Genomic DNA, 18378 nt, shown 5'->3' with positions numbered 1-18378 from the left:
AGGAAGCAGAATACAGGTTAAATTACCATGCATAGGTCCCTAAAAGTTGGGGGGGGGTCTCATTAAGATATTTGGTTATAAAACTCAGCAGGCTTAATGCATCCTCATGGGGACTCTCTTGCTTAATTTGGAGCCAGATAAAGCAGAGAAATAAAGTTTTTGAGTTCTGTCAAGATATAAAAATGGTGTTTCGTAAAGTTTGTGTATTTTACCCCCATTTTTAAAAGGTGTCTCGGATGACACCAAGTATCCAGTTACAAACATCAAGCTAATAAGACTGATATTTTGGACCCAAATCATATTAAAAACACTACAGGAATTTTCTTATGCCCCAAAGTAGTATTTTGGCTTCATAACTGATTCTTGTGCTGCCTTCTTCTAAATCAATGACTGTTAGCACCATGAAGCATAAATTCAAAGCATGTTTAAGATATGCTCTTGGAGAAGTTTCTTCAAATTCAAGGCTAATGTAATACAAAGAAAGCCTTTGTCTGTGGCATAAAATGCTGACAGCCTGAAAAAGGTGACACCCTTAAGATGACAAATAGCATGACAGTTACAATTGCATTAAATTTTTTAAAGCATCATTCTAAAATTTTTAACCAATGGGCTTCAGATCCACTGGAACCCTTAAAACTGGGGCGGCATTCTGAATACAATGAATCATCAGAACAGCGCTAAATGAAACAACATATAATTCTAGTCTTAATGTGGACAAAGGCTTGAACACTGCAGGATACACAAGACCCCCCTCCCCAACCCTCAGGCAGTTGGTTCTTCTCCAAATCCGAACTGCTGGGTTTACTCTTTCCAAATCTTACCTCAACCGGGTTCCCTGGGAAGGATATTCTACTATGAATACATCTGTCTCTCTTCCCTCCCTCTCTTTCCCTTTCTTCCCCAACTCCTTCTTTCTCTTCTTCCTTCTCACTTTCCTTTCTTAAATGCATATTTAATTATTGCAAACCACCTAAGTACCAAGGTTGGTTCTTGGGAAACAGCAGTGATCCTGCCTGGGCTCTTGAGCAGTGGTTCTGCCCCCTCCCTGGAACTTTCTTTTACTATGGATAAAATACTATGGATGCAAATTTGCATATCAGGTGGCTTCTCCCCATAGCAGCAGCAGGTATGTCATCACGGGATCTCCAGGTAACTAGATGCGAATGTGCGCGTGTATATAACGTGTGCAGGAGTGTGACGGGTCCACTTCTTCTTTGAGGACTTTCACAAGTGTCGTTTTGGGCTCCTCCTCATTCCCAAGTGCCCAAAACAGTGTCCAGCACAGGGGAAGTCACGCGAAAGTAGGTGCTGAATGCACAGGCTATGGATAGTGGCCAAAGTCAGGGGTTGGTATACAGCCTACCCAGATGACTATTTCTGGTTTAGGGATTTTCTTTTTAATTCAAAGTGTCTCAACATATGTATCTTCAGACTCATCAGTTTCTTTTTTCCTCTCCTTAATCAAGATCTACACTCAGAACTTTCGCTTACATTACTTCCTAAATCATCATCATCTTAAAATATCGACGAACAATATTGTTTCCTTCCCCCAAAACATCTGCATTGTAACGGGGAGGAGGATACTAAGAGCAAGCCTTTCTCACAACAATGGCCAGGAGGTGGTACCCCTAGCCCCTGACATTCCTGCCTCTTCGGAGCCTCCTGGGAGAAGGTTGTCAGTTTCTAGTCTCTACAGCGCGATGCTCAATGCCACGCATGCGCTCACATGCAATTCCAAATCTCGCAGCTAGTGGGGTTTCCAGTGCGAATATTTGTATTCCTGATCCTCGAAGTCTGATTACAGCTTCAGGTTTTGTCTCTCTGTAACTTTGATTATACTTTGCTTCATCCTCTGTAATCAAGCTCAGATTGCTTCGGATGCGTGACAGAACGAGCAGAAGGTGAGGATTGTGAGTGCGCGAAGAAAAACTCCCCTTCCCAGCCTTTGGGGGCTCCTTTAACAACTATCTGGAAGAAAAGCAAAAAAGATTTCTTTTTTGGTACCTCAGCTCAGCAGGCTGCTCCTCTCCTGTGGCCAGATGCTGCACTCTCCACCATTGTTAAATACTAATAGTGAAACTTAAAAGATGTACTCTTGCGAGACAACAGGTGGCCACTGCAACCTCGGGCTCTGATTGGTGGAAAAGGCCACAGGCGCCCAGTGGCCCGGAGAAAGGGCCTCCACTTCTGCGTTTCAAGAACCTGCTCGATGGGGTGTTGTCCTGATAATATCTCAGCTCACTGCCAATTTGTGCAACCCGCTGGGCCATTAGGGAGCGCCGCTGGGTTGTCAACGTTAAATGGAGACTCGGGAGAGGAGACCAAAGCTTTTTCAGAAGGGGGGGATTGGAGTCACCCTCGCGACAATGTAAGCAGTTGTTCCTTCCCTGAATACACACCGCTCTCTCACGCAGTTTCCAAACACCTGACTCTACTAAGAGAAGGGCAAATACACAAACTTTCGCCTAATTGAAGTTTATTTTTTCCTGCTTGGTTCCAGAAAGATAATATTGGGCAAAGGTACAGACACAAGGTGTCACCAAGCCAGGGAGAATAGACGAAACGGAGAGAAAGTCCTGTGATGCTTGTCCGAAAAACTTCAGGCTGTGGGCCAGCAAAGTGTGATCAGGGATGAAAGTGTGAGTGAGTGTCAGCTAAGATATTTGTAAATTTCTCCCTTCCGGTTAGTTTCTAGATAACCAAATGGGGGCGGGGGGCAAATCTCACAGCCTCTCCCCAACTTTCTCTTCTGCTGTAAAATCCCTTCCTTTCTGCCAAGGCTGAGGGCCAAACTCTCAAATGAATCCGAAGCAAAGTGGAGGGTAGGGACGTGGGAGTAGGGGGTAAGATGCAGCTTAAAGAAAGAGAAAGAAAGGAAGAGGGGCTGGGAGAGTGCAGCGTGAGGACGTTAATCACCCAGAACCTTTTAGGAAAATTAGGGACATTTTCTCTCCGAGAGCCGTGAGTGATCTGCCTAGATCCAGTTACTCAAATATCTTTCGAATACAAACAAGAGCAAAGAAAACACGAAGAGAAGCGACACGAGCCAGAACCCCGGAGCTTCAGGTCTGCCTACCTGTGAAAGGCCAGGCGCCCACCCCTCCCCACAGGTGTACCCTGGCCCCCGGCTCTCGGGAGGCAATCCTGCAGGTGACCTGCTGGGTTAGGTACCTCCGAGAGGAAGCGGACACTCGCAAGGGAAGGCGGAGTGCCGTAAAGGGACCCGAGGACCCACGAGAGAGGAATGGGGGCGAGGAGTGGAAACCGAGGGAAAGAGCGGTGGTGGGAAGGGAGTGGACGGCGCGTGGATGCTGATGACTGCAGCCGGGGGGCCCAGGGCAGCGGTGGTGGGAAAGGAGGCTGGAGGGCCACACCGGGCCCCGCTTCGGGCTGGCCGAAGCGGCCGAGGGAAGGAGGGGAGCGAGGAGCGCTCCGAGGCAGCGGGGACAAAGAGGACCGGAGAGGGAAGGGGGGCGCGGTGGGAAGAAGAGGGGCCCGGGAGAGGGGGAGGCCGCCGGCAGGGCGACGGGGCGGGTGAGGGCTGCGCGAGGCGCGGGGTGAGCTGCGAGGGGCCGCGCGGGGCAGGGGCCGGCGGGGCGGGGTCCGCGCGCCCGGAGGCGGTCCGGGCCGAGAGCGCACCGGCGGGGCGGGCGGCGCGCCAGCTGCCCGCGGTGGGAGGGGCGGAGCGGCGGCAGCGCGGGGAGGGGACCGGCGGCGGAGGGAGGCAGGAGGGGGAGAAGGAGGGGAGGGGCCGGGCCCCTTGTCTCCGCGGCTCCTCTCCTCAGTCCGCCCGGGGAGGAGGAGGAGGAGCGCGGCCAGCCGCCGCCGCCGCCGCCGCCGTCCCAGCCTCGCCCCGCGCACCTGAACTCGCCGCGCCGTCCCGGGCCCCCGCGCCGCGCCCCGCGCCCCGGGCGCCCGGCCCGCGCGCAGCGCTGCCTCGGTGCCCCTGCGGGGCGCGTCCCCCGGGCCGCCTCCCGCTCTCCCGCGGTTCGCGTGGCCGCGCCTTTGTGTGCGGCGGCCGCGGCTCCCGGGCTCCTTCGGCTCCAGGTCGCTGCGCCCCTCCGGCCCCGCGTCCCGCGCGCCGCCCCCGGGACCACCCCAGCCCGGCGCCCCCCGACGGTGGATCTAGCGGCTTCGAGGAGGCGGGCACCGGCCCCGGCGAGCCCTAGTCCCGGCCCCGCGGCCCCGGGCCCGGCTCAGGCATGGATGTGAGGTTCTACCCCGCGGCGGCCGGGGACCCCGCCGGCCTGGACTTCGCGCAGTGCCTGGGGTACTACGGCTACAGCAAGGTGACCGGGCCGGGCTGAGGCCGGGGGGCGGCGGGGCGGGGGCCATCTCTGCATCCCGGGCGCGCCCAGCTCCGCCTGCTGCACTTTTCTCTCCCCACTCCACTCCTTTCCCTTTGCGCCTTCGTCTCTGTCCAACTCTCTCGCTCTACTCTTTCTGCCCCCTTCCCACCCCCCTTTTTGTCCCTCATCCTGCGCTCCCCTCTCCCCTCCGCCTCTCCTCCCACTATCTCACTCCCCCACCCCCCACTCCGCCGACTCTCTTTGGCTGCCCCCAAAGAAGCGAGGAGCAGCCCGAGAACTGCAAGGGGGCACTCGCTTTGTTGTTGTTATTAGTAAACCCGATCGCAGGCTCCCCGAGTTTGGGGTGGAGGGGGGCAATGCAGGAGTCCCCGATCTCGTGGTCTGATGACCTCGCCACCCCTCTCCCAGTCCATCTCACCTCCCCCACGCCCCCGAGAGCTGGACTCTGGGCCGCTCAGCGAAGGAAAGGAACTAACTTTTGAGCGTGCCGTGGATGGGGGGAAGAGGGGGCCGGGAAGTGGTGGGACCCCCGCAGGTGGCCTTTGCTGCCCTCTCGCTGGGGCACTTTGGACCACGCAACGGAGGGGCCCGCTCTTCCCGGGTTAGCGCGAGTGGCTTCTCATCTTTCATTTTCTGGGGAGGGGTAAATTTGGCATTTCGGGGAGATCAGGGTTGGAGACCTCCACACCACGCCCTGGATCACCCCACCTCTGTCGCCTCCCCCTGCGCCAACTTTGAGGACCGAGCATTTCAGGTGGAGGAAGGTGGATCTCTCGGAAGGGCAGCTGGCGCCGCGCGCAGCGGCGAGTCCGTGCGGGAGCCGGAGTCCTCGGGCCAGGGCAGCGCGGACTCGCGTTCTCCATCCTTTCTGAAGCCCCCAAGGCCAAGCTTTGAAGGAAACATCACCCCGAGGGCGATATTCAGAGAAAGAGCTGTGCCTTTCGAATGTGGTTTTTCTTTCTCCTTCCCCCTCCCTGCTCCTCCCTCCCCCACCCCTACCCCCCTTTTTCTTTCAAATCGCAGTTTGTTTATGATTGCTGGGATAACAGAGGAGGAAATAAAGAGCCTGCAGAAAGAAAGGTGCTATACAAAACGAATGAGTACATAGCAGGAAGAAGGGGAATTGTATCTTGAGGGAGGAACGGTTTGCAGTGCCCCGCGGCTGATGGAGGCTTCTGTTCCTTTCTATTTGTTTATACTCCCATCCGATCGCAACTCCAGTGCTGAAGTTTGTGAAAGACCATCAAGGTCTCTCTCCTTCACCCTTGTCCCCTGTGTCATCATCGTCCAGCTCTGCGCCTGGCACTGAGGGGCCTCCCAGCAAGTATAGAAGGAAGGGACATTATTCAGTGTGTTTTAACCCTTTGGTGATGGGAGGGCGAGGCGGGAGCATTCAAGCTCTCCAAATTCCTGAGCTTTGAAAGAGAAGCAACAAAAAGCCCACCGAGGTAGCTAGAGTTACTGTTTAGTTTCTGTCCTCTGATTTTGGATTTACTCAGGTTATTAAATGCTTTAAAAAGTCTCCCATGTATGCTCAGTTAGGGACTCAGGCAGCCTAATTAAGTATGTAGTGTATCTGAGAATCCACCTAATTGTTCCAGTGGGGTATTATTTGTCTCCTTACAACTTAGCCTTGTGTATGCAAGCCTTGTCTAACTGGGCAGGTTCTTATTTTTGGAAGCCATTACCTTTCCTAATGTAACTACTTCTTTCTCTGATTTGAGATCAGCAACACTCCAATGACACCAAAATAGAAACCTTTTGTACTAATCCAGTCACTGCAATGCGTGGCAAATCTCTGTTCACTAGGATCCCAAGGGTACTTCAAGGGACCAAAGGAAATTGTGGGTGTTTTGTGTGTGTCTCTTTTTATTTTTTGAGAAAGGCTATTTGGAGTCAGTTTAAACTCAGAACATTATTTATTTCAGGGAGGGTCTAGAAAGCTTAAAAACAGACAATATTTATTGAAATGCTTGTTCACCTTCAGGAGTAGGGACGCAAGTTGGATTGCTGTCATATTTTCTTAAAGCAGCTATTTGCCTGAAATAACTCGGTTTCATAGTAATTCTGCAATCTGTCGTCTTAAGTGCTCTGTGTACCCAACTTATGAAAGTTAGCACTTAATATTGGTACAAATCAGATTGCACTTATTTTAAGGGATGTTTGCATTTCATTCCTTGCAGATAAAAATACAAAAATCTTTCAACTGAGCCACGATACTATATTTTCCTACTCTTCATTTCATAAGTGAACAACCCAACTCTATTCCCTGTAATTTTTCTTTGTGGAGAGAATGAAGCAGAAGAGGAAGTATTAACTTCATGGGTATAAAACAGCAAGTGCTAATTAAAGGTTTATAGCACTTCATTTCATAGCTAACTTGTGTGTCTGAAGTGGCATTATTCAGTACAGATTTATATCGAAAATATAAAAACTAGCGGACAAAGGCATGCATTTATTTTATTTGAAAACACCTGTAATTATTAATCTCCAAAGACTTTAACTTTTTAATCATCTATATTATCTTTTTGGATGGGAAATGATGGCTTTCTAAGAAAGTCTGTTTCTGCCCTTTCTTGTTTTAATGACCATCTGGGAAACTTTAGAAGAAATACAGAGCCCTCTGCTCCAGGCTTAACAAGTGCAAAGTTAGCGCTTATCTTTAAATTTATTTACAAACCGTGAATAATAGGGTTTCATTCATTTCTCTCTTTAACAAATGCCTAGAGTCCTTTGTATAAATTATATCATGTGCATTATCTTTACATTCTGTGAGTATATGGATCCTTTTTAAATGTCAGCGATCATGAAAGTGTGCAACTCTGTCTATGGAGAATGGATGAAAGAGTTTTGAGGGTTCAAAAGTCATTGCAAGTAGGAGAATAACTTCAAATAAAATATAGCCAGGATCATTAAAATCAGTTAATAATTCATGAACCAGCCACTGATGTATAAACTTAAAGTCATCTCTATTTCCTCAGGGCTAATTTCCATTTTAATTTCAAGTGGTAAATCTATTGTTTGAGCATTTCTTTTTCTGATGCAGCTAACAAATTAAACTAACACCTATATATATATATATATATATATTTGAAAAAGGCCTTATCTTACTCAAGTGAATTAATGACCCATTGTCTATATATCTGGATTTTTTTTCTTTCTCCGGGTTCCAATTTGTCTTCACCAGTAAGAAGATAATATGCAACCTATCCATCAGCATGTTCAGAAGTCTGTTTCCCCTAAATAAACTGTTGTATTTAACATGGGTGTAAGCAAGATAAAATCACACTGTGGGTTAATAATGAACTTGGACCCAACTCTAGTTACTTTCCTGCATATTCTTAGGGCTTCCCTGCCCCCTTTCAAAATACCGCTATTGACTTCTTACCCTATATAGAATGGTCCTAACTGTTGTAACTCTATCAGTCCCAAACATTCCTTTCTAATTACTATATGTGTTATTGATCACTCTGCTTAATTAAGACACTCTGATGTGAACTCTTTTCCTCCACCTCATGGGATGCTACCTTAACTAGCTTGAAGAGTAGGAGGACCTGAAGGGTGATTTGTCATTGGTCTATATTGGTGGAGACCATGGTTTAAATTGAGAACATATTGAGAGGGGAGGGGTGTAAGACTGAAACTCTCTTTAAGTTAATATCTTGCACTAACATAAGAACTCATGATTTCATCTACAGGTTCTAGAGTATGGGAGTATTGAACTTTGAGAGCAGATTGAGAGATTTTTCATGTCTGGTATTTAAATAAGATGTGAAAACCACATTGTGAAAGAAATAAAATGTTTCTAAGGACCTTAAAGCAGGGGTCATAAACGCAAAATGTCTTTAGTGACATCTGGTTAACCTTCATGAAGCCAGGTGTTGTGGTTAAGTGGAGAACATGCCCCATTGAAAGGGGGCGCCTTGCTCAGCATTATTAGATTTTTGCTATACCAACATTTGACCCAGTATCTCTATATTCTGCATTTCTGTTTTTTTCAAGAGAATGATAATCTGGGTTTTTATGGGAAATAGCCTGAATTTTAAATATTGCAAATTAACAAACAGTTGAAACCATTATGTAGCACTCTCAAGCATGCTCAACTCTCATCTTGACAAACTCATAGGCAGGTGAGAATTCAAAATATCATTTTTTAATCAGTCATTTCTAGTTTACCTTGAACTATGTGGGTGATTCTACTGCAGTGTCCACCTACATAGATTGTTCATTTGAGTGAGTAGGGGAGATACAATTTAACTACTTTCAGTGTAGTTCTAATCCAGTCTTTTGGATTCTATCATTTGTTACTTTTATTGTCTCAAACCAATGGAATAGTTGTTATAGACCAGGATTTGGCAAACTGTATCCTGCAGGTCACATCTGGCCCCTTGACTGTTCTGGTATGGTCTGCAAGTTAAGGTTGGTCTTTGGATTTTTAAATGGTTGAAAGAATTTGAAAGAAGTATAAGATTGGATTGGCCAAAAGTTCATTCAGATTTTAAGTAAATTGGTACAGAAAGTCCCAAGTGAACTTTTTGGCCAACCTAATATTTTGTGACTGTGAAAACTACATGAAGTTGACTTTTGTGTTCCATAAATAAAGTTTTATTGAAACACAGCCCCACTCATTTGTTTACATCTTGTCTGGGAGGTGGGCTGCTCTCACGCCGCAGTGGCAGAGTTGAGTCATGGTGACAAAGACTGCATGGCTTGCAAAGCCTGAAGCATTTGCTATTTGTCCCTTTATAGAGAAAGGTTGCCAACCCCTGTTCTAGATAATTAGTCCACTGATGGTGCCATAATCTTCCTGTGTTCCAAGCCAAGGCAGCAGAAAGAAAATCAAGCTGGTCTAACTGGAAAGATGTCTATCTCAGAGAATGTTTCTGGAAATGGTTCTAGAATTGTGGGGTCTCAGCCCTGCCTTTGGTCATGGTTATGTAGGAGGAGGCTTGTAGAAGATATTGGAACTTATCTTCAATAAGATCTTATTGAAGCTCTTACTGATCTTATCATCAATAAGAATCTCTGGGAATGGGATCTAGGCAGCAGTGATTAAAAGCTCCTCAGGTGATTCTAATGTGCAGCCATGGTTGGAAACTTTATTTTAGGCTGAGGATCCTGGAGTGAGTAGTGTCAAGGGACAGTAAAACTGGGTATGAAGTTTGTGATTGCTATAAAGAAGATAAGACCTAGGGCAGAATGGTTGGTTCCAGGTCGGCACTCAGGGTCTTTTGAGGACCTTGGCAATGCCTCAGTCCTATTGGTCTGGGCTCCCCTTCACGTCCTCCATTTAATATAAAATGATGTGATACCATATCTCAGTTGCTATTGATGAGGTGGCTTGTGTTTGTATTTTGTAGACATTTAATTAAGCATCTATTTGTTTTAATTTTGTGGTGTATGTCTGTGTGCACATGTGTAAGTGTGCTGTGTGGCCAATTATTTTTTTCTCATATTTTGAACATTTTTATAGGCCCCCAAGAGGCTTGGAGTTCTAGGTGTCCAGTCTGTGGTGACTAATGAATAAAGTGATCCTTCTGACAGTAACTAGATGTCCATAACCCTCCCCCCACCACTCGCATTTTGCCATCCCAAACAGTGGAGTGTTGATGAGAACCCTGTGCTCAGTGGAGCCTAACACAGCCAAAGAGTATTAATTTCAGTCATTTCAGGTGAAGTCAATGGTTGTCTGTGGCCACAACATTCAAAGTATGTGTGGATATTGCAAGAACTTTCTATTCCAGATCACAAACTGTCAGGGGAATGCTGAATCCCCTTGAGGACTTGTTTTGTTCACTTTGCACCAGTATTTTTTAAAAAAATAAATGAACCATACGCTTCTAAAAGTCTTTGCACAGAAGGCTGGATTTCCAGCTTTTCCCTCCTCATAAGTTTGGCAGTACTAGACCTGTACCCGCTTGCGGCATCATCTCTTGTTGCCCTGATTCAGATGGCCATGCATTCCACCGTTCACCATGGTCTTCTCCTCCCTCTCTTCCTCATACTTAGACCTCTGTAAACCTCTGAGGTCCCAGGAGCCTTCAAGTTTGAAAACTTTGATTAGAAAGAGATGAAATTAAGCGAGCATCAAATGATGCCCAGACCTAGTGAAATGAGGTCACTGTCGTTAGAGAAGTGTTCCTTATGGTATGTAGGAGAGTAGATTAAATGGAAAAGAGTAATTTGTGATCATATTATAGAGCAGTGTTTCTCAAACTTTAGCATATACGGTGATCACCTAGAGTGGTTTTTATAACACAGACTGTTGGACTTTACCCCTAGAGATTCTGAATCATCGGTCTGGGGTGGGGCTGCCAGGTGATGATGTCATGCGGTGAGTAGCATGGCATGGAGGGTGTTAAGTGGTAAGGGAAAGAGTTTGTTCTATGTACATTTATGGGTTAGAATGCTTTGGGCTACAGGGAATAGAATGCCCAGCAAACAGTGGCATAAACCATAAGGACACTGGTTTACTTGCAAGCCTTTAGGTGGGCCATCTCTGGCTGTTTTGGATGGTTCAGTCATGTCTTCCCTGGTGGCTCAGATGGTAAAGAATCCGCCTGCAGTGTGGGATTCCTGGGTTCTATCCCTGGGTTGGGAAGAACCCTTGGAGAAGAGCATGACAACCCACTGCAGTATTCTTACCTGGAGAATCCCATGGACAGAGAAGCCTGGTGGGCTACAGTTGACGGGGTCACAAAGAGACAGACACGACTGAGTGACTGAGCACAGTACAGTCATGTCTTCAAGAAACCTGTGTGCTTTTCTTTTTATTCTGCCATCCTTGGGAGTCTCAACAGTCTCCTCATGGTCACAGGGTGGCTGCTGTAGCTCTTGGCATCACATGCCCACGTGATATCATGCAAAATGGGAAACAGAAGAGCGATGTGGTGGGAGTGGTCGCAAAGGAGCACTTTCTCCTTCTGTACGTCTCTTATGAACACAAAGTGGGGAAGATGGGGTGGGAGATTGCGATCAACATATACACACTGCTATGTGTAAGACAGATAGCTACTGAGAACCTCCTGTATAGCACAGGGAACTCTACTCAGCGCTCTGCGGTGACCTAAATGGGATGGAAATTTGCAAAAGAGGGAATATATGTATACATATGGCTTCCCAGGTGGCTCCGTGGTAAAGCATCTGCCTGCCCATGCAGTAGATGCAAGAGGTGCAGGTTCAATCCCCAGGTCAGGAAGATTCCCTGGAGGAGGAAATGGCAACCCACTTCAGTGTTCTTGCCTGAAAAATTCCATGGACAGAGGAACCTGGTGGGTAGGCTACCATCCACGGGGTCACAAAGAATCAGACATAACTGAGCATGCACGCACATACTCTGGCTGATTCACTTTGCTGCACGGCAGAAACTAATACAACATTGTAAAGCAACTATACTCCAATAAGATTTTTTTTTAAAAAGAATAGCTTTCTTGATAACAGTTCCACTAAACTCTTTTGACTTATTGATCAGAAATGGATCACATGTCCACCCTAGACCCATCATTGGCAAAGAGATTGCTGTGATCAACTTCAGCCAATCCTGTGTCATTCCCTGGGGCTGGGCACTAGTGTCATGAGCACAATGAATGCTATGCTCTGTTAGCAAGGAGGAAGGCTGTCGGAAAGACACCTGTGTCTACTGTGGGACACGTCTGAACAATTTTGGGAGGACTGGTGGTGTGGGTGGGGCTGTCCTGGGTGAAGATGGCTCTGACTTTTTCGTGTGGGACCTGACAAGAGGTTGTGAGGGTGGGGGCAGGGAGGAAGGATTGAGCTAAGGAGAGGTGGGTATGGATGTGAAGGAGAGAGGCAGGGAACAGAGCATCGCTGTAGCTTAGGAAGGAGAAAAGGAGGCAGAGTGTTTGAACTTGGGACCTGAGTGAATGTTGACCTCAAATAGAAGCAGAGAGGCCAAAGGAGGAGCTGGTGTTGAAGGACAGATAAAGCTGATCAAGGATGTTTTGCTGGAACATTCCCACAGAGATATCAAGTAGGTGCCCTGGACCCTGCCAGTGCCCTGGAACTCAGAGAGAGAGAGATCGGGGCTGAAGGACCAAAGTCGAGGTCTTCCTCTATGTGATAAAGCACTGCAAACAGAAGTGACTCCTCTAAATGTAAGGAGACAGGGGTGCAAGGATATATGCTTAATCAAGAGGGTTGGCTGATGTGGTAGTCGTTAATTCAGCTTCCCAGTTAGGAAGGTGGTATGTTAGGACATCACATGTGAAACTCAGAAAATTTGGAAATCTTGCTATACCATTACAACTATGATACAAAAAAGGAGTGTGTGTGTGTGAGTGTGTGATGGCATATTTTTTCTATCTTAACAGTCATTTGGAAAGAAGCATTCTTAAATAGTGGTCATCAACTGGGAATGATGCAAAATTTGTAACACTTTATGTTACAACCACATCAGCCACTTTTGAATTAAAATATTTCATGTGTTTTTCTTGATGTAAGAGGTACACGTTCAAATTGGATTTTGTGATGTGTTAATGATGGCATTAGTATCTTAGGGAATCTGTTTTGAGTGTGGTTAGTGAGGAAAGACAGGATTTCAGCCAAGTATGTTTATAAATTCAATATATTTTACAGGTGGATTCAGCACTCTTTAAAAAACTGTTAAAATATAAGAAATAGAGGCTTTTATTCAAGGTCTGCATGAGCTTCTGACAGATTTTATTTTCTCTCTCTGTAGTAGATCATTTTATGTTCTTTGTTTCCTAGGTTTGTATCTTAATCCCTTCCTTTGGGAGACCATGTTCTTTTAAATATGTTCCATGCGTGTGTAAAACACATGAGCCATTGGAAAATGGCCCTTCTTGTAGGACTAACATTCTGTCTTTAATCTTAATTTAATTTTGCTTTGTTTATAAAAGAATACTTTTCATGTCTTCATAATCCTGAAGTTAAACAAATTGGCCGATATCAAGAAGTGTTTGGATTTCACTAAATACTATCTGGATGACGTAGATTCATTCTTTTGGAGGAACTAGATTTTAAGGTGAGCCCTTCTATTCCAGCGCTTGCAAGTTTAATGTGGCTTTTGCTACACTGACTATAAATTGTTTATATAAAAGTATTATGTTAAATATTGTAACGGAAATGAGTTCTCAATATATGTTAAATTGATATGGTAGAACTATACCGTATTATGAGATTTTCCAGCGGTTTCTACAGCTAATTTGTAATGAGCAAGGGATTTTGATGTGCCATAGAATAACAAAAGTTTTCTACTTTCTTTTAAAAATCTTCTAGATACAGGAAGTAGAAGTTCCAAATGCTGACCTGCTAGAAAACTTGTATTAAATATGTATGTTTGACTTGAAACTTTTTTTTTTTTTTAGAAAAAGGATGAGTTAAATTTAGAACTGTTGAGTACTCATGAAGAATACTAGCAGATCTGTTTTCTAATCTTTTATGCTTGCCTCTGGGCTTCCCAGTTGGTGCTAGTGGTAAAGAATCTGCCTGCCAGTGATGGAGATATAGAAGACATGGGTTCGATCCCTGGGTTAGGAAGATTCTCTGGAGGAGGGCATGGCAACCCAGTCCAGTATTCTTTCATGGAGAATCCCACGGACAGAGGAGCCTGGTGGGCTACTGTCCATAGGGTTGCAAAGAGTCAGACACGACTGAAGCAGCTTAGCACTCACACATGCCTGTCTTCAGGGAGATACTCAACTCTTATTATTTGGCTTACACAAAATATTCTAACAGTGTTTAATGGAGAAGTCATCAAAACTGTTGTACAGGTAAAACTTCTTTTGAATCCAAGTAGGGAAATTCCTCAAACTGAGTTAAATAGAAAAAGGGTTGTGAGTTTTGCTTCAGGCATAGCTGGATCCAGGAGTTACAAAGGGATGCTGTCAAGACTCTTTTATATTAGTTCTGTTTTCATCTGTTTGGCTTCTTTCTCAGTCAGGTTATACTCAGATGGTGGAAAGATGTCCAGTAACAGCTGCAAGTCACACCTGCACAGCTTTCCCAAGAGGGAGCAATTCTCTTCCCCACTTGTCTTAGTACCTTGTGTGCGTCAGGTCTCACTGGACAGAACTGGGTCACGTGCCCAGGCCCAGCGTCCCATCTTAGAATCAGAGGTGCATACTGGCAGCCCCCACAGAAACCAGATGAGCCAAGAGTTGGGAGCAATGGTACCTCAGAGGGACGCCAAAACACTGATGTTACAGTGAAAGGAAGTGGATGTGTGGTATTAAAAGCAGAGAAAAGAAAATCCATTTAAACTGCTAAATGAAGTGAAACTTGATGCTTTTGAAGAATTTTGAAGATTTGAGTTGTTCATGTTTCTTGTTCTTTGTGGAAACCAGAAATAGCCTGTGCCTATTCATTGTTACTTATTATGCATTTATTGGGAATGCACTTCTTATGAGGGCCTATTAGATGTGGTCTGCCTTTGAGAAAACTCTGGTTTGGTGGGAGAGCAGGTGTTTATATGTGAGTGTTCAGGAAATACGGGTGTGTGTGTGGGTGTGTCAATATGGGTACATGGGGATATATTCTGGACAGAGGCCAGTGGTTGGTTTGGTAAAAGCGTTCCAGAAATGGTCAAGGAAGGGGAAACTTTGATGCAGGTAAAGAAGAACCTGTGAGTTAGGGTTTGCTTGCAAGTAACAGGAAAAGAAAATCTTGAGGGCACTCCCACCTGGTAAATAAGAGATGCTTGCTCTTTGGAAGAAAAGTTATGACAAAGCTAGACAGCATATAAAAAGCAGAGACATTACTTTGCTGACAAAGATCCATATAGTCAAAGCTATGGTGTGTTTCCAGTAGTCATGTACAGATGTGAGAGTTGGACCATAAAGAAGGCTGAGCACTGAAGAATTGATGCTTTTGAACTGTGGTGTTGGAGAAGACTCGTGAGAGTTCCTTGGAAATCAAACCAGTCAGTCCTAAAGGAAACCAGTCCTGAATATTCATTGATAGGCCTGATGCTGAAGCTGAAGCTCCAATACTTTGGCCACCTGATGCAAAGAGCTGACTCATTAGAAAAGACCAGAATGCTGGGAAAGATTGAAGTCAGGAGGAGAAAGGGATGACAGAGGATGAGATAGTTGGATGGCATCGCTGACTCAATGGACATGAGTTTGAACAAGCTCCGGGAGATGGTGAAGGACAGGGAAGCCTGGTGTGCACAGTTCATGGGGTTGCAGAGTCAGATACAACTGAGCAACTGAACAACAGCTATGGTTAGCAGTCTCTGCTCTCACTGCTGGGGGCCTGGATTTGACCCCTGGTCAAGGAACTAAAATCCCCGCAAGCAGTGAGGTGTGGCCAAAATATGGAACAAAACAAGCAAAACACAAAACCTCAAAAAACTACTTGAGAGGCAGTGGCTTAAGTGAGGTAGATTTTCTCTTGTCCCTGATGAAGACTAGAGGTAAGTAGTACAGGGCTACTATGGGGGCTTCCTAAACATCTGGGACCCAAGCTTACCTCCAACTTTCATGTGCCCCTTGAACTTACGGTTCAAGGTGGAGGGCCAGTTATCTTCATGGTCCAAGCAGCAGGAAGGAAATGCAGTCAAGGGAGGTTTCCAGAGGCTGCCACAGGACACTTGCTTATTCCTCACTGGCCAGAGCTGAGACACAAGGCCACACCTACCAGTGCAAGTCTGTGGCTGGCCGTGTGCCCAGGCAGACACTCAGGTACTGAGGAAGCAGGCATGAGTGCTTGTGAGTGTGGTCTGAGGAACCCTTTCTGGTTATCTCCGGTACAAACTGTGATGTTGTATTTTACTTCATTCAGTATTTTAGCTTTTATTTGCCCCTTAGAGGGTGCAACGGAGAAGGCAGTGGCAGCCCACTCCAGTACTCTTGCCTGGAAAATCCCATGGATGGAGGAGCCTGGTAGGCTGCAGTTCATGCTAAGGGTTGCACACGACTGAGCGACTTCCCTTTCACTTTTCACTTTCATGCATTGGAGAAGGAAATGGCAACCCACTCCAGTGTTCTTGCCTGGAGAATCCCAGGGACGGGGGAGCCTGCTGGGCTGCCGTCTGTGGGGTCGCACAGAGTCGGACACGACTGAAGTGACTTAGCAGCAGAGGGTGCAGAGGGTGCAAAGGCGCAGTGGGTCGGGGGGGGGGGGTGCCATCTATCTCTTCACTATCTTCTGTCTCTTCACTATCTCTTTTAGTGAAAGAGATACACCATGCTATCTTTTCAATCCTTTCTTCAGCTTTGGGGTTTTATTTGGGCACACTTAAAATATGCAATGATTGATCTTTGCAGGAGCTGCAGATTCAATGTCCTGACATTAATTGATGACTTATATTTTAGGTCCAAATTTCTCTCCTTTTCGAAATACCTCTTGAATTTTTACACTATCATTTCTCAAGTCCAAACTCGTGGTAACAGAGTTTTATGCAGAAGTCAATCTTTAGTTGCATTTTTTAATGAGATTGTTTTTCAATGGACTTGCTTCTTCTTTGATCAAACCCAGCTTACTTCTGACTCATCATATCCGTATGTCCACCAAATCTTCCCCAGAAACCTATGGTTCTCTTTGCCCTTTCTCCTCACTTAACCCCCTGGTGCCTTTAGTTAACCTGTGACCACTGCAAAGCCAAGGCATCCCTCCCCACCGTGCCTCCTCAGCCCCCTCCCCTTTTGCTGTGTAGGCTTTGTCAGCCTTTGCTCAAGCCAATTTCTCAACTTCAGGGTAACTGAGAACTGTGGCCATTTTCCCTACTAAAAATTAAACCTGTCTGAGTGTACCTGAGTCCTTTTGTTCATCTGTTTATTCTCTTGGACATTTTCCAAATGGAGAGCCCAAGGGCTCCCCACTCTTTTCAAGTCACAGTCAGACCAGCTTGCCCCTCAGTCTTAGGAGTGAACTCTCAGCTTTCACTTCACAGGAACGTTGATACTATCTGCTGGGAACTGCTCTACTGTCATCCCAACTTGTGTAGGAACCACTTCTCTCTTTCATCCAGACCCAGAGGAGAGCAGTTTCTACTCTTCGGGGGAAATCCCCACCACCCCACCCCCACCCCCATGACAACGTCACTCCTTTTCTGACTGTTAAATATTCTTGATTCTGCAGACAACTCCTGTCTTTCCTGTCTGGTCCCTGTCAATGGTTACTTTCAAAAGTGCCTAGATGTCCTCTGACCTCCACTACATGCACTTCAGATTTTTCCACCTTCCGTTTGTTGAGGGCCACCTCACTTGTCATAATTTTGACTGTCTCCTCAGTCCATCCATGGACCTCCCTGGTGGCTCAGATGGTAAAGAATCTGCCTGCAATGCAGAAGACCTGGGTTCGATCCCTGGGTGGGGAAGATCTCCTGGAGAAGGGAATGACTACCCACTCCAGTATTCTGGTGCAGAAAATGCCATGGACAGAGAAGTCTGGAGGGCTACAATCTGTGGGCTTGCAAAGAGTCAGACACGACTGAGTGACTAACACACACACATTATAGTACGTGTCACAGTTTCGCTCAACTCACTTTTCTCCCTTACATAAATTAATGGTAAATGAAGACTATCACCAGTGGAAAACCCTATCACTTCCCAGACTTAAAGGAAAATCCTAAAGATAAACACCAGGGGAGTAAACAGTATTCTGGAAAGCTCACTGAAGACCTTGCTGGCCTCAGGCTCTGCTGTCTGTTTGTTGAAAAGGAGGATTTGCAAGTGTTAGCGAGGTGTGAAAGCTGTGTTAGCACCAAACTGAGATGCTGCCTTTGATTTTATCTGGGGTCTTGAAAGGGAGTTCAAAACAGAAGGACTTTCTCAAGATGTGATTAAACATTCTTTCTTCCTTGTCTGTGGACCTTGCAGAGCAGTGCTTCTCAAACTGAGATGTACATGCAGGTCAGCTGGGGGTTGGGATAAAATGCAGGTCCGTGGGTCTCAGGGTGCTGGAGGGTTGGCATTGCTAACCTGTTGGTGCTGGGTCCCGGCCACGCTGGTAGTTGTGAGTCAAGAAAGGACCATCTTCACTGACACTTATCTGACTCTGTGAACCCCTGTTTTTTTAACATCTCTCTACACCATTGCTCAAACAGGAAATCTCTACCTAGACTTCCATGTCTTTCCTACTCCCA

The 18378-nt window shown here is 46.2% G+C and overlaps 1 protein-coding gene across 1 annotated transcript in view; it reads left to right on the top strand.

Moving 5' to 3' along the window:
• The first annotated feature begins 4202 nt into the window (after positions 1–4202).
• TOX3 (TOX high mobility group box family member 3) overlaps positions 4203–18378 on the top strand; it is a 118479-nt gene continuing 104303 nt past the window's right edge. The window contains exon 1 of the mRNA XM_068993306.1: positions 4203–4289. Coding sequence (XP_068849407.1) covers positions 4203–4289 — 87 coding nt within the window. The remainder of the gene's footprint in view (positions 4290–18378) is intronic.

This window comes from Capricornis sumatraensis, chromosome 20 (assembly GCF_032405125.1).
Source record: "Capricornis sumatraensis isolate serow.1 chromosome 20, serow.2, whole genome shotgun sequence".
NCBI classification, from domain to species: domain Eukaryota; kingdom Metazoa; phylum Chordata; class Mammalia; order Artiodactyla; family Bovidae; genus Capricornis; species Capricornis sumatraensis.
This window is presented reverse-complemented; position numbering and strand designations above follow the sequence as displayed.